At 45.3% G+C, this 15,321-nt stretch overlaps 1 protein-coding gene across 3 annotated transcripts in view; it reads left to right on the top strand.

Moving 5' to 3' along the window:
- Window positions 1-15,321, top strand: part of SCHIP1 (schwannomin interacting protein 1) — a 709,310-nt gene that overhangs the window by 559,819 nt on the left and 134,170 nt on the right. For 2 of the 3 annotated variants that reach the window (XM_075340674.1, XM_075340675.1), the window contains one exon: window positions 12,612-13,196. In XM_075340674.1, the coding sequence (XP_075196789.1) occupies window positions 12,612-13,196 (585 nt within the window). Of the gene's footprint in view, window positions 1-6,974; window positions 7,107-12,611; window positions 13,197-15,321 lie in introns of those variants that run through there. The other variant, XM_075340676.1, reaches the window with a different exon arrangement.

Raw genomic sequence — 15,321 nt, 5'->3', positions numbered from 1 at the left:
TTTGCACTCTGAATATTGTCTGAATTTTTATACCCCATTTACTAGTACAACTACAATCTTGTAGTATTTTGTGAAGGTCGTATAACGAAATGACCACAGTGATTAGGAAGAAGCCATGATGGAGAGATAGTTCCACCTGGATAAGTGAACCAGCAGACAATAAACTGTATAATTCTATATTATATGGCTGTAAATTTTGTATCTTAAACATTCATGGGTCTCTGTAAAGTAAGTGAAGTGCTTGTAATATAAAACTGAAAGAAAAGTAAAGCTACAGAGAATTCATAAATTACTTCCTAAATATGTAATGAAAATATCCAGCTGAGGAAAGTGATTACTCATTAATAATGCAGTTAGATCAGTAATACTCATAAAAGTGCGGATCAAAATGAGCCCCCCATAAAAGTGCAGTTTTGCTACCAAATTCTAAAGGTGCTTGCTTCCCCTTACACCCCTACCATGACTTGGACCATTTCCCCAGCTGCTGCAGCGCTTCTGTAGACACGTGTCCTATACAGGTTATCACTACATTCCCGGTAACAGTAAAACCAATGGATCTGTACCCGGCTTCCCAAAAAAACACTTCTCTCTGGAAATGGATTTAAAGATTTAAGTCCTAATACTGAAATGTCATTCTTAGAAGGAGGGAGAGATAAACCTGATGATTCAAGCTCATATGAACCTTTAAGTATTTGGCGCATGGATTCTTGGATTTATGGCCCATTATACGGACACAATTTGTCGCGGGCGGAGGAGGGGACGCTGCGCTCTCCCACTTGCTCGGGTCCGGCTGCCGCTGCTCTGCGGCTGCTGCTGCTCGGTGGCTCGAGCGATGGGCCGGATCCTGGGGACTCGAGCGGCGCTCCTCGCCCATGAGTGAAAAGGGGTGGGTTGGTTTTGGGGACATTGTCCGTGACGCCACCCACAGCTGTGGTGATTGTGTGGACACCACTGCTGCTCTGGACGGGGATCCCGGGAGCGGTGACAGGGAGCAGCTTTGTTGTTATTTCTCCCATCCGTGGGTAGGGGGTTGGTTGTCCCGGGGCCCGGTGATGGGGTAGGAGTGGATGACAGGCGGGTTGCGGGGCCTGGTGAGGTGCAGGGTCGCAGGGGCAGCGCTGTGCCGCATGGCACGGAGGTACTCACTCAGTCCAATGATGATGACACAGTTCACGGTAAAACAAGCGGCTGGATGGACGGGTCCCTCGGACGGCTGCGGTGTTGTTGTTCCCTGCAGGTTAGTGATGACTGTCTCTCCCTGCACCTATGTTCTATGTTCATTCCGATGGGTTCCCACCGGTAACCCGCTCCCCGACCTGGATGTGGGCCGGAGGAGCCCCTTTTGCCTGCAGGCGCTGGCCCTGGGAAACGGTTACCCTTGGCGGTGGCGGTGTCTCCCCTTTACGGTTGGACGCTTGCTTTCTGTCAGGACTTGACTGTTTGGAAACCCGGAGGTCCCCTTCACTAACGGATTCGGCAACTTCACGGCGACTCCTAGCCTTGCCGGGGTCCGAAAAGCCCCTGCCAATGGTGCTGGCTTCTCCTTGTGTACCGGTCCGGTACCGCCGGGCCACCGCCCGTCCACGGTCCTTACGGCAAACTCCGATAGGCCACTCCTGCAGACGGTCACCACCGTCTGCCAACCTTGCTGCTCCGTCCGGGCCACACACCCGGACCAACTTCAGGCTCTTAGCTCTCACTTTTCTCCTCTCACTTCACTTTTCCTCCTTCCACTTTCACTGTCCAAACTAGACTCCTCACTCCTTCACGTCCCTAGCTTAACTACCTGTTTTTCCTTCCTCCAGGACTGTGAACTCCTTGGTGGGTGGAGACCAACCGCCTGGCTCCACCCCCTGGTGTGGACATCAGCCCCTGGGGAAGGCAACACGGGTTTTGTGTCTGACCTTGATGTGCCTGCAGGGAGTGTGGGGTGTGTGGAGGGTGCTTTACACCAGACAATCTATCGTGCGATAGATCGTCGGGGTCACGGTTTTTGTGACGCACATCCGGCATCGCTGGCGATGCCGGCCTGTGTGACACCTCCTAGCGACGCAGTATCGCTCACAAATCGTGAGTCGGGTACTGCTCGCTAGGTTCCATAATATCGTTTGATTTAGTTGACCATCGTTTCCGTGGTAGCACACGCCGCTCCGTGTGACACCACGGGAACGATGAGCAGCTCACCTGCCTCCCGCGGCCGCCGCCGGCTCTATGTGGAAGGAAGGAGGTGGGCGGGATGTTTACGTCCCGCTCATCTCCGCCCCTCCGCTTCTATTGGCCGGCGGCCGTGTGACGTCGCTGTGACGCCGAACGTCCCTCCCACTCCAGGAAGTGGACGTTCGCCGCCCACAGCGAGGTCGCACGAGAGGTAAGTATGTGTGACGGGGGTAACTAACTTTGTGCGACACGGGCAGCGATTTGCCCGTGACGCAAAAAGGCCGGGGGCGGGTACGATCGATTGTGAAATTGCACAATCGGTCGTACCGTGTAAAGCAGCCTTTGGTGTTGTGCTCTGTGGCCCCTGGCTTGTCCAGGGCGACACACAATTCACACCCCCAACAGACTGGCCCCAGACCCATAAGCTCCTAAGGGCCTATTTAGACAAGACAACTGCAGCAGTTGCATCAGTGCCTCTTAACCCTAGAACGCGCAACCATAGAAATCTACCATAGAAAACAAGTAACCTAGCAGGCCTGCGAGGCCCCAGGTATGCGTTCTAGGGTTAATGGTCTGTGCCAACCAGAATACTACGCATATAGAACTACTGCTATAGAAGATCATTCTTATTGGCATCTGATTACATGGGGCAATGTGTAGCTAAAGATGATTTGCTGGCATCAATGATCACCCAGTGGATGAAACTTTTGCTATTTCTTGGTGTGATTGCTGTAATGTTTACACAATCTGATAATTGGCTGATGTTTTCTCTTCAATTCATAACCTTTATTACCTCTCCATCTGTAACAAAAACCTCATTTTTATCACTTCGGCTTATCTTTATGATGTATCACCTCATCCAACCCATGTAGAAATGTCTTATACAATGTATAGGTATGTATTATTGAGAACAGTTTAGAAAATAAATCACTCATCCTCACTTCTATGATTGCCCTAATTAATATGATACCTGTGGTAAAGAAATCCGTATTGTAGATTTTGTGTAATGAGTGTTTGAAGTTTTTGTGTAGTCATAGCTTTGTACATCGGGGCGGAACTGTAGGACAGGACTGTGGATAGATCTTCGGCTCGGCCACGGCCCCTCCCGCTGCCTATGGTGTCGTTATCGTCTTCCTGGTTTGATCTCTTGGCGGTCTTCAATTAATGGCACCGGTGGAGACACATGTTGATTTAGATCTCAGTTCGTCACTGACCAAAATCTAAATGTACACATGCCTCACCACCATTTTATTGAAGATTGCCAGACGATTAATATGTACAAGCGCCGCCCGTGCGTAGGATGGCAACAGTGCGAAATTTTAAACCAGGAAGACAATAAAGAGACTGGAGGCGGTCGAGGGGCTATGGTAGAGCCTAAGACCCCATCCACAGTCTTTCCCCACAGTCCCGTCCCAATGTACGAACTATGATTACAAGAAAACTTCAAACACCCCTTACACAAAATGGATTTCTTCACCTCAGGTATTATTTCGATCAATGTAACAGTGCCAATATGGCCATGCAGGTACTTTATTTAGCAAACAGGTTCTATTTAAGTTTTCATGAATTAGCTAATGTTTTCATACCTCATCCAAGTCATTGCACTATGTGACACTTTCGTTAGCAGGTACAGGGTCGGACTGGGGTGTGAGGGGCCTACCGGGGGATTCCCCGGTACCCCGGCGGGCCAGACCGAGCCTAAGCAGGTAGATCCTTTTTCTTTCTCATATTGATTAATATCTGTTGCCTGCTTAATAATGTGGAAGGTCCTTCAAAGGCTGAATTCACATGTCCAGCAATCATCCATTAGAACAGATTCCGTGGAGATCTGTTGGTTAAAAAGTTGTGCAGTCATTTTTTTGTCTGTTTTTAAATATAATAATTGATTTTAGCTGGATCCTTTTCTTTTAACGTTAGTTAATGAAAAAACAAAATCCTTTACAAATGAAAGAAAAATAGATGACTAAATAGCAATCAGTTAATGGATCCATTTGCCATAGGCTCCAATTTAAAAAAAAAAAAAAAAGAAAAAAAAAAACAACAATCCTGCAAAATCAATTATTTAAAAACAGGCAGAAAAGTTGTTTTTGCAGAACTTTTTGCCAATGGATTGCTGCTGAATCTGTTCTAACGGATGATTACTGGACATGTGACCTCAGCCTTAAAGGGGTTTTCCCATGAACAAAGTTAATTTAAAGTTTATTTTAATCAATAGCTCTTGGAATAATAATAATTTCCACAATCTGATATGTTTAAAAAAAAATGTTCCTGTGCTGAGATAATCTTATATACAGTATGTGTACCTGCTATGTACTGTGTAATGTCTGTGTCTGACTGTACAGTGTCATGATCTGATCATACCACATCTATTAAACCAAACAAAAAACTCCTAATAAAATTGTATACTTTATTTCTATATCAATTTATAAAGGTAATATTCATACAACCAGAAACACACAATGTGCATATAGTGTTAGATACACCAGATGGAAAGTGTAAGGGTAATTGTATCTAGGGGCTGTGCAGATCAATGGTAAATAATCCTAATAGATTCAGATGCTGGACCCTAGGGGATATGACTCACCCTTGATTGGTCCCTACCTAGCAATGGGGCTTTAAGCACCCTAACTTTCTTGGTGCCCCCATTCCACGGCGGCTGCCCCTATTGTATCCCTTACTACCTTGAAGATAACCATCTGATCATACCACATCTCCAGAGTCAGGGACAACCCAAAAGAGTATACAGACATTACAGTATGGGATCACAGCTCATTCTTTTTGTGAGGTAAAACATTTCCCTGCTTGTTTTTTAAAAAAATGTTTAACCTCAAAGACAGAATTATTTGAGACCCTTTGCTGTAATGTTTATATAGATTTTATTGAATACTCCCCGGCCCAGTAGATGTGGTACGATCAGACCATGTCCCTGCACGGTCAGACATGGCCATTACACAGTATATAGGAGGTACACATATATAAGATTATCTCAGCACAGGAACAGTTTTTTAAACGCATCTAATTGTGGAAATTATTATTATTCCAAGATCTGTTGATTAAAATGAACTTTGTGTTCATGTGAAAACCCCTTTAAGTACTTTACTTTAATTGGGCTCGCCTGGCAAACTAATTCTTAAAATGTTCGAGATTGATTTCAGTGATCCAAACTGCCCTGAAACATAATAGTATCCAGGAGTTTGTGAAAAATTACATCTTTATAACACTTAAATCCAATTTGCTTAACAATTTGGAACGTGGTGTATTTATAAGGTACCATAAAGTATAACTGTCCTTGTATACCATATATTGTTCGAAGGGTTAACATCATATACCATCCATGTCATTTAGATATAGGAGTATCAGGCTTCTTCGCCATTACCACAGATTGCCAAATTACCAAGCGATGTTGTCAGAAATCCCATTATGAGTAGTGATGAATGAGCACCACCATACTTGGGTGCTAAGTAGTCGTAACGAACAGTCGGACGCTCAGACAGGCTCGAGTCGAGTATCATGGAAGTAAATGGGAAACTCGAGCATTTTTGCAGATTTCCCAGAAAAATACTTGAGTTCCCCATTGAATTCCATTATACACAAGTCGCGCCCATCCGAGCGCCTGATTATCAGTGATAATAATAAATGTTTTACTTCTATAGCGCCAACATATTCCTGTATTACTACCTTAAAGTACGCTGTGACCCTAGTGACCTGGTCCTGTCTTTGCTTCCTGATACCTGTACTGTCCTACGGGTCTCCGTGACTCTTGTGACCTGGTTCTCCTCGTTCCTGCCACGTTAGTGCTCCAGCTACCGGGTACCCTGCCCTCCGGTGGGGTGCTCAGTCCAGTGGATCCACCTCCTGGGCCTACCCGTGGTCCTGGCCCTCACAATCAGCCACATGCGTAATGTGTGGCCACTGGATGGAGCCCTGAAAACCGCGTTTTACTTTGCTCCTGGCATGCGGGGCTCTTCTTTTATTAGCCAGCCTGCAGAGGTGTCATAGTTGTGACGTGATAAAGATGTGACATCACGCCGGGCTGGCTAATCCAAAGAGGAGCCGCAGAGGCCGTCCGGGCTCCCGTCTGGTGACCATAGAGTACTCACGTGGCTAATGGACCGGCCCCGCGAATCCATTCACAACAACCCAACCTAAAGTGACTGTAGGGTCCACACGGGACTGAGTCTGAGCAGAGAGTTCTGCAGCAAAATTCACAACAAATGGTGTCATTCTTTTCTCCGCAGCATAGATTGACGCATAGTGGATTTGAAATCTGTAGCGTCGACCAATTTCACGCCACAGATTTACCAAGCAGCGGGTGGATGAGATTTCGGAAAGTCTCCGCACATCGTCTTTATATTAATAGGCTGGGAGCGAGTGTATGCCATTATGTATATGTGAACAGGTCTCTATACTGTGACATGATCCAAAAGATCCTTCTGGACTGGATTTACATGAAAACTAAGGAGCTTTTAATGCTCTATTAACATCATAGTTTGTCATGCGAAGACCTGGCTGAATGTCCAGTCTGTACACAGGTATAAAATGTGAGGGAGGGACCGACACTGCACAGTCTGTGGCCGCAGCTTCTCCCCTCAGCGCCATCATTTCTACATGAATACAGCTTTTGTGCCATAACCAGGGAGGGCGCGCCCTGAGGTCGCTAATCCCTTTCTCCACCAGGTGGCACTATCCGCCCATGCAGCTACGCCACTTGCGCAGTTAGGCAGCACTCGGCATCCCGATCACAGCAGCACTTACGTAGACTCCGGAATTCCTATTCCCGGCACTTTACGCAGTGACGTGACGGAGTGAGGAGTTTCCGGAGCTGTGGATGTTGGTGCCGGGCGGCGCCGGTACAGAGAGCGGAGGATCCTGTGCAGAGCTGCGGAGGAGGGGGCAGGGCTGCGACACACAGGGATGCGGGGCGGCAAGGTACAGACCCCGGGCACCAGGTATGGGGGTGTCACAGGGGACTGGGGGCAGAAAATGGCTCCTCAGGGCTACCCCTACTTATTACAGCTACACTGTCCACCTGTAGAAATGGTGCGTGACTGTGTATGTATATGCATAGTATATATACACACACATCATACCAACATCCATGTGTGTGTGTATATATATATATATATATATATATATATATATATATATATATATATATATATATATATATATATATATATATATATAGCACAAGGCATGTATGTAAAATATATATATATATATATATATACACATACACACACACACACAATGTATCATTCTGTAATGTGTGTGTGTGTATATATATAATACACACACATCATACTAACATCAGTTACAGTATATACATGCACACATACATATTTATAAGTATACATACTATATCATACATCCTACTGAAAAGTGTGTTTATATAACACATATATACACGTACACACATATGTAGATATATATATACACATATATATATATACAGTGTATTTATACACACACACACACACACACACACACACACCCCGGAGGCAGCTCTGTAGTATAAGGATACATTGTATCTTAACACTCCCCATTTAACAGATGTGTGGGCTGTATCCTATTCTTCAGGCTTTTATGATGGGCTTCAGGTCCTACAAGTATATACTGTGCACATAATATACCAGATACATCAGCCACCCTATAATACATCTGGTAGATCCGTATATGTCACACTGGTACTGGATAGCAGAAATGCCTATTCATGGCTGATGAGAAGGGCATCGCTGCTCTATGGACCTGTATATAATTCATGGTATATACATTTTCACTGCTTCTGACATACAGTGGCATGCAAACGTTTGGGCACGCCTGGTCAACATTACCGCTATTGTGAACAGTTAAGCAAGTTGAAGATGAATTGATCGCTAATAAATGCTAAAAGTTAAAGATGACACAGTTCCTTTGTATTTTAGGCAAAAAAATGTGTTGTTTTTTTCATCTTTCACATGTTTAAATTAACAAAAAAGGCAAATGGGCTGATGCAAAAGTTTGGGCACCCGGCACGGTTAGGACCTAGCAGCACTCCTGTTGGCTTATAAATGTTTTTTGTAGCAGCCAAGAGTCTTCCAGTTATTCCATGAGGGATTTTCCTCCATTCTTCCTTGGCAAATGTCTTCCAGTTCTGTGAGATTCCTGGCTCTTTTGCATGCACTGCTCTTTTGAGGTCTAGCCACAGATTTCCAATGATGTTAAGATCAGGAGACTATGAGGGCCATTGTAAAACCTTCAGCTTGCGCTTTTTTGAGGTCATCTATTTTGGATTTTGATGTGTGTTTAGGATCATTATCCAGTTATAGAAACCATCCTCTTTTCAACTTCAGCATTTTTACAGATGATGTTATAGAATTTGCTGATATTTCATTGGGTCAGGTTTTGCTATTTATTTCCTCCCCTGTCCTTCCTCCCTTCTTCCTCCTCCTGTAATAACAGAGAGCGGGAGGAAGGGCAGGCAGACAGGGGTGGGAATAACTAGCAAAAAACGCCCCCCCCCTCCCCCCCCATTAGATATTCCGTTGCACCTCTCATGAAATAACAGTGCATTTCACAAATTTTACTTGCCTATATTTCAGAAAGTATACATCCGATCTCACAACTAAAGGTATGTATACAGTAGATTCAGCATGATAGCATCAGTATAGCACTGGCTTTAGTTTTTATAGAAAAATCCAGGTAGTTGGTCCTCTTCAATTACATTTTGAACTGAAGAAAGGGCAACTTCTTATAGCCTTCTCCTTCTTTGTGGGCCTCAACCTTTTTCATTTCAGAGTGCTAGGCAGCTGCTTAGAAGAATCCATGGCTGCGGTTTTTTGGCACAAAGTTAGAGGAGGCTGGGTTTTTATAAAGCTGTGAAATTTGTATCACCTGGCCTCTTCTAAATATGATAGTGAACAAGCCATAACCCTAAGGCTATGTTCAAACAGTGCGTTTTTCCAGCTTTTTATTTGACAGCAAAATTTGATCTCTTGGCAGTAAAAAAAAGTTGTATTTTGAGGCTTTTTTTTTGCATATTTTTGCTGTTTATGTTCATGTTACAGTACATGTTTAACCCCTTAACGACCGCCGATACGCCTTTTAACATTGGTAATTAAGGGTACTTCTTCCGATCCGCCGCTTTTTTACGGCGATCGGAAAAAAGGGTATAGCGCCCGCCAGAGTCAGAAAATCTCTGGGATTTCAGCTACCAGGGGTAGCTGAGACCCTGGAGATCATGATTCGGGCCGGTTTTTCCGGTCCCCAGTCACGTGATCACCGGTATACACCGTATACCGATGATCACGTTATAGTAAAAGACAGCGTCGGTAAAAAATGATTTATCTCCCACCTGGCATGATCAAACATGCCAGATGGGAGATAAATCTCCTCCCCGGTCCCCTCCGGTCCCCCCAGTGTCGCCAAAGTGCCCCCTCAACCCCCTCCCGAAAATCCAAGATGGCCGAACGCACAGCAGCGCGCCGGCCGCATTTACTTTTTTTTTCTTATAACTGCTCCCCAGGTCCTGCCAGTTCACCCCCTATTTTCCCCCGGTGTCTTCCGGTGACCCCTGTACCTTATGCAGTGCTGATCCCCTGCGGCCCCCTCCTCCTTCACAATGCACGCTGGTCACATGTGCAGAGCCGCTGTCAGCTCAGCTTCCTGTGTTCACTGAGAACGGCTGTGGAGCTGTGCTGGCTGCAAGCCCTCTGCTGCTGTGACCCGGGGAGGGTAGGTGCAGATTCTTTGCACCCACTCTCCTCAAATGGAGGGTCTGCACTCCTAGAAAATGGGGGACACATTCCCTGAGCGTGCCCCCATATTCTAGAAGGTCCAGAATCGTTGTGGGACCTCCAAAATGGATTACTGCGGCCCCCATTTTTTTTTTCTTTTCAATAAATTGGTGAAAGAGAGAATGTTTTGGGGAGTGTTTTTTCAAATATTTTTTTTTGTTGTCAAAACGCCGTGACATCACTAACTGCTGGGCTGGATGCCAGGTGACATTACACATCTGGTATCAACCCCATTTATTACCCCGTTTGCCACCGCACTAGGGCAGTGGGATGAGTTGGGGCGAAGCGCCAGGATTGGCGCATCTAATGGATGCGCCACTTCTGGGGCGGCTGCGGCCTGCTATTTTTAGGCTGCGAAGAGTCCAATAACCATGGCTCTTCCCACCCTGAGCATACCAGACCCCAGCTGTCAGCTTAACCTTGGCTAGTGATCTAATATGGGGGGACCCCACGTTTGTTTGTTTTTTTAATTATTTATTTATAAATAATTAACAAAAAAAAACAGCTTGGGGAGCCTCCAAATTGATCACCAGACAAGATGAAGGTGTCAGCTGTGGTTTTCAGGCTAGAGCTGTCTGCTTTACCCTAGCTGGCTATCAAAAATTGGGGGGACCCCACGTCATTTTTTGTTTTTTGGGCTAAATACAAGGCTAGGCACCCACCAGTGGGCTCTTATATACAGCACTCTAACATGCTGTATATAAGAGCCCAGGCCACTGCGTAGAACGCAAAAATGACTTTATAATACTTACCTAAACGGTCGGTACAGTGCAGACTGGTCGGATGGTTGGCTCCGTTCTCCGGTACCGGCGCCTCCTCTTTCAGCCATCTTTGTCCTCCTTCATCTGAAGCCTGGGTGCATGACGCATCCTATGTTATGCACACAGGCCGGCATCCTGCGCAGGAGCACTACAATACTGTGATCTGCCTGCTCAGGACAGATCAAAGTGCACCTGCGCAGGACCTCAATGCCGGCGAGTGTGTATGACGTAGGATGTGTCATGCACCCAGGCTTCAGGAGAAGGAGGACAAAGATGGCCGAAGGAGGAGGAGCCAATATCGGAGAATGGAGACACCAATCCGACCAGTCTGCACCGAACCAATCGTTTAGGTGAGTATTATAAAGTGATTTTTATGTTCTGCACAGCGGCCTGGGCTCTTATATACAGCATTTTAACATGCTGTATATAAGAGCCCAGTGGTGGCCGCAGCTTATGGTCACCAAATGTGGTGACTGGTTCCCTTTAACTGTTCACAATAACAGTAACTTTGGCTAGGGGTTTGTATCTAGATTGTTGTGCTTTTTTCGGTTAAGAGACAGTCGGTATCTTTGAGCGCTGCCAAGTGGTTAAGAGACAGTCGGTATCTTTGGGCGCTGCCAAGTGGTTAAGAGACAGTCGGTATCTTTGGGCGATGCCAAGCGGTTAAGAGACAGTTGGAATATTTGGGCGCTAACAGGAAGTTAAGAGATCATCTGAAATACTTGGATTGGTATAAAAAGAAATATTTATGTATAACATCAGATTAATAAAATAATTACATAAATAAAATTAACTTTGTATACTGATCCGAGTATCTCTGATTATCTCTGAACCAATTGGTAGTGCCAAAAAGAAATCTCAGCTTTTTCTTTTTTTCTGTATCTAGTATCAGTACCACTATATTGCCAGTCTTTATGCAGACTGCGTTGTGCCGTTTATGGAAGCCTGTATTCTGCTGGTAGATATGCAGACACAGGCTCTTATAATCAGCAGTGTTTGCATCAGAGTAGCCATATGACCTGCTGCAGCCTGATCTGTCATAGGATTTATCAGAAGTCGGATATTCTCTTCACACACAGCGCTCATGCCTGTGATGGTCTATGGGGCCATCCACATGTTCAGGACTTCTGGCAGACAGAGCAGTCTGTGAAAAATCGCTGACCTGTCCAATTTTTATCGAAGGGTTGAATCAAAATTTACAATGCATTTAAATGAAAATTCGGACCAAACTCGGATGAGTCTGATTTTCATGCGTTTTCAAAAAGGATAAGTTGTAGAAACTTTTTTTTCCACTTATTAAAAAACCTGATGACAATCAAATCACACTCTGATCCCAAAAACTGGTCCGTTTTTCTCGTATGTGGAGAAATCGGGCATATGAATGAGCCCTAACTCATTAGGTCGTCAGTAGGAAATGCTGTTTTGACATCTTATCTTAACCTGTTAATACAAAGGAACGATGTCTATTTTGTGCTTTCTGTAGATAGATGTATTCACATGTATTTCTATAGGGTTCAGGTTCGTATGGCTGTAAGAAGGCATGGCAGTGATATGCCCGTACAAGCAATGAGAGGTGACATTTGCAACAGCAATTGAGTGTGATGGTAATTATCATGAGGAATATTAATATTGGGCACGCTGCTTATTATCGCACTGTCGGAGGTGTGTTTGGTAATGCATTTGTCATTGTGGCTGGAGCACGGCTCGGAGAGAGGAGGCGTGGAGGGATAGGAATCTTTGCAGCCCCAGGGGATGGATATTCTTGCTGGCAGTTTCCAGTTGCTTCATGTTTTTTTTTTTCTCCAGAGAACGAGTATAGACAGGCTGCTTGACTTTGATGAAAAAGAAACAAACTTATCTGTCTTTCTTCTTTCCTTTTTTTTTGTCTCCTTGACATGCCGGCTATGTCGATATGCAGGATTACAGAGAGGATGGCATGGATCTAGGAAGTGATGCTTATAGCCGCTCAAGTTCCGAATCTAGCTCCAACAAAGTGACACCCTGCTCGGACTGTAAGTCTTCCCCCAGCCTGGATCTGGCTGCCTTGGAGGATTATGAGGAGGAGGACTTTATGGTGGACAAGGTGAGTGATGAGTGGGAAGATGAAGAGGAAGAAGAAGAAGTTGGAGGTGATGATGGCTTTCCTAAGGACAATTGTTTTTCAAGGACTGTCACAGCCAGGAGTTTAGCAGAAGAGTTTGAGGACATTAAAGGTGGTCATCTATCCGCCACCAATGGGAACCCATCTCATCGGCACAAATTAAATGGAAACTTAGTAACTGGGAAACCCCCAAATAGAGCCAAGCACAGCCCTCCCAAACCTCAAAATAACTCTGTCAGAGGGCCTCCGCTGAACTCATTTGTTGGTTCTGGTGGCCTCATGAGGGAGGAACCCCAACTTCCCACAATGGATTGGGAAGCCCTAGAGAAGCACCTCGCAGGACTACAGTTCCAGGAGCAAGAGTCCAGGAACCAGAAGCAAGTAAGATCAAACTACACATCAGTAAGTCTTCTCCTTTATAGTAATTGTGTGAAAAGGGGAAACTCTTTACTGCATGTCAATCAGCGGGCATCAACGCAGATATTGTGATATTTGTATTGATGTGATAATTCTAAGATGCAATTTCAATTCCAAGGAAGCAACAATGTTTTTTCTGTGTTGTTTTTTAGCTTTATTACAGGAGTTGGCCAATACTTTTTTATTAATGGTCTATCTTTAGAATAGGTCATCAATATCTAATTGGTGGGGGTGCGGCAACTGATGCCCACGCTGATCAGTTGTTACCGGTGGCGGCTGGAAGTTCTAAAGATTGTCTATCAATAAAAAGTAGTGGCAATCCCTTTAATTCATTTCCATTTAAAAGAAATGTAAGACAGTCAAGAATAGGTGCAGACACGAACCGCTTGATTACCTGATCCGAAGCTGCAGGTGGCTCGGCAACATTTGTGAACTCCTGACTGTGGCTGGAGCTTCAGCGGTGCTCGCTGGTGTAAACAGGCAGATCCAAAGGTAAGCCAGTAAAAAGAGGAAAACAGCTGCACCCACCGTAAAATAACATCCAGACCTAATTGAAAATGGTGCATAAAAATCATGGAGGTTTGAGGCAGGTGCTGGAATCCAAAAGGACGATGGCCGTTTTGCGCAAATGAGCTTCTACGGGTCTTGAGCAAGAACCCGTAGAAGCACATTTGTGCGAAACTGCTGTTGTCCTTTTGGGTACCAGCGCCTGGCCTCAAACCTCCATGATTTCTATGGACCATTTTCATTAAAGTCTGGATGTTATTTTACGGCAGCTTTTTTCCTCTTTTTACTGGCTCACTAAAAGCATTGTAAGGCTATATGCCCACGGGGAAAGTGTCTTGCTGATATATCCGCAGGACATCCCAGAAAACTGCAACACAACTTTGTCTGTTTACATGCTGCGGTTTTATTGCGGAATGTCCTGCGGATATGCTGCGGTCATTCTGAATTGAGGATACAGTACCATGGCTTCGGCACTGCATCCTCAATGCAGAACAAGTGCTGAGTGATCGGGGAGTTTATACTTACCTCCATCACGCCACGCAGTACTTCACTTTCCGGCTGTGTATGTCTGCACATTGCAGGAGAGGGTGGGCGGGCCTGCACTAGCGCTGTCTGTCACATGACCGGAGCTTGTGCAGGCCCCGCCCACCTCCTGCTCCTGGCTCCACTGCACCGGAGGAAGGGACTCTGGTGTCTGCTATCAAGGCAGGTAAGTATGGGACCCTGCGGAGAAATCCGCAGGAATAATTCACATGCTGCAGATTTTTCCGCAGGGAAAACAGCATTATTTCCGCTGCGGAAAAAACGCAGCATGGGCACAGCAGTTCCAAAATGCCATAGAAATGGCTGGGGACTCGCTGTACTGTGGATTTTTGAAAAATCTGCGGAATTTCCGTGAAAAAATTGCTGCAAATTTTCCACAGCGTGGGCACATAGCCTAAGACAGTGTTCCCATGTAGCGTAAATATTGATTTTTTTTTTTTTTTATGCTTTGTTTTTTAGGTAAAAAATCTGCTATTTTTAATGGGATTGTCCGTTATAAAATGACAAATCTACAGTCACTCTATATGAGTGCAAACTTGTGACTCTTCACATTGCCCGCACTGTGTGCTGCGAGGATTCTCCAGTGTCAAAGCCGGGATTGGTGGTCACGTTGCTACAAGTATGTGATTTGCTCATCCCGGCTAGATGAGCGCAGCTTCACTCAATACAGGTGTATTAAACGAGGCTGCACCCCTCTAGTCGCATTCTGGCCGGGAATCTGCATACTAGTGGCAATGTGATTGCGCTTCCCTGTTCTGACACTGTGAGGAGTCACAAGTCTACAGTCACATAGAGTGACAGAGTGACTGCAGAAGTGTGGATTTAGACCAGACAACCCCTTTAAAGGGAACCTGTCAGGTCCAATATGCACCCAGAACCACAAGCAGTTCTGGGTGCATATTGCTAATCCCTGCCTAACCGTCCCTGTATACTCTAGCATAGATAAAGAGATCTTTAGAAAAAGTATTTCTAAAGATCTTATATTGTATGCTAATGAGCGAATGAACTAGTTCCCCTGGCTATTCGACTCCATTAGCATGTTAGTACATCCCTTTGGTGT

The sequence above is a fragment of the Anomaloglossus baeobatrachus genome, chromosome 3 (assembly GCF_048569485.1).
Source record: "Anomaloglossus baeobatrachus isolate aAnoBae1 chromosome 3, aAnoBae1.hap1, whole genome shotgun sequence".
Classification (NCBI taxonomy): Eukaryota; Metazoa; Chordata; class Amphibia; order Anura; family Aromobatidae; genus Anomaloglossus; species Anomaloglossus baeobatrachus.
Note: the sequence above shows the minus strand (reverse complement) of the source record. Positions and strands in the feature narration are given on the sequence as shown.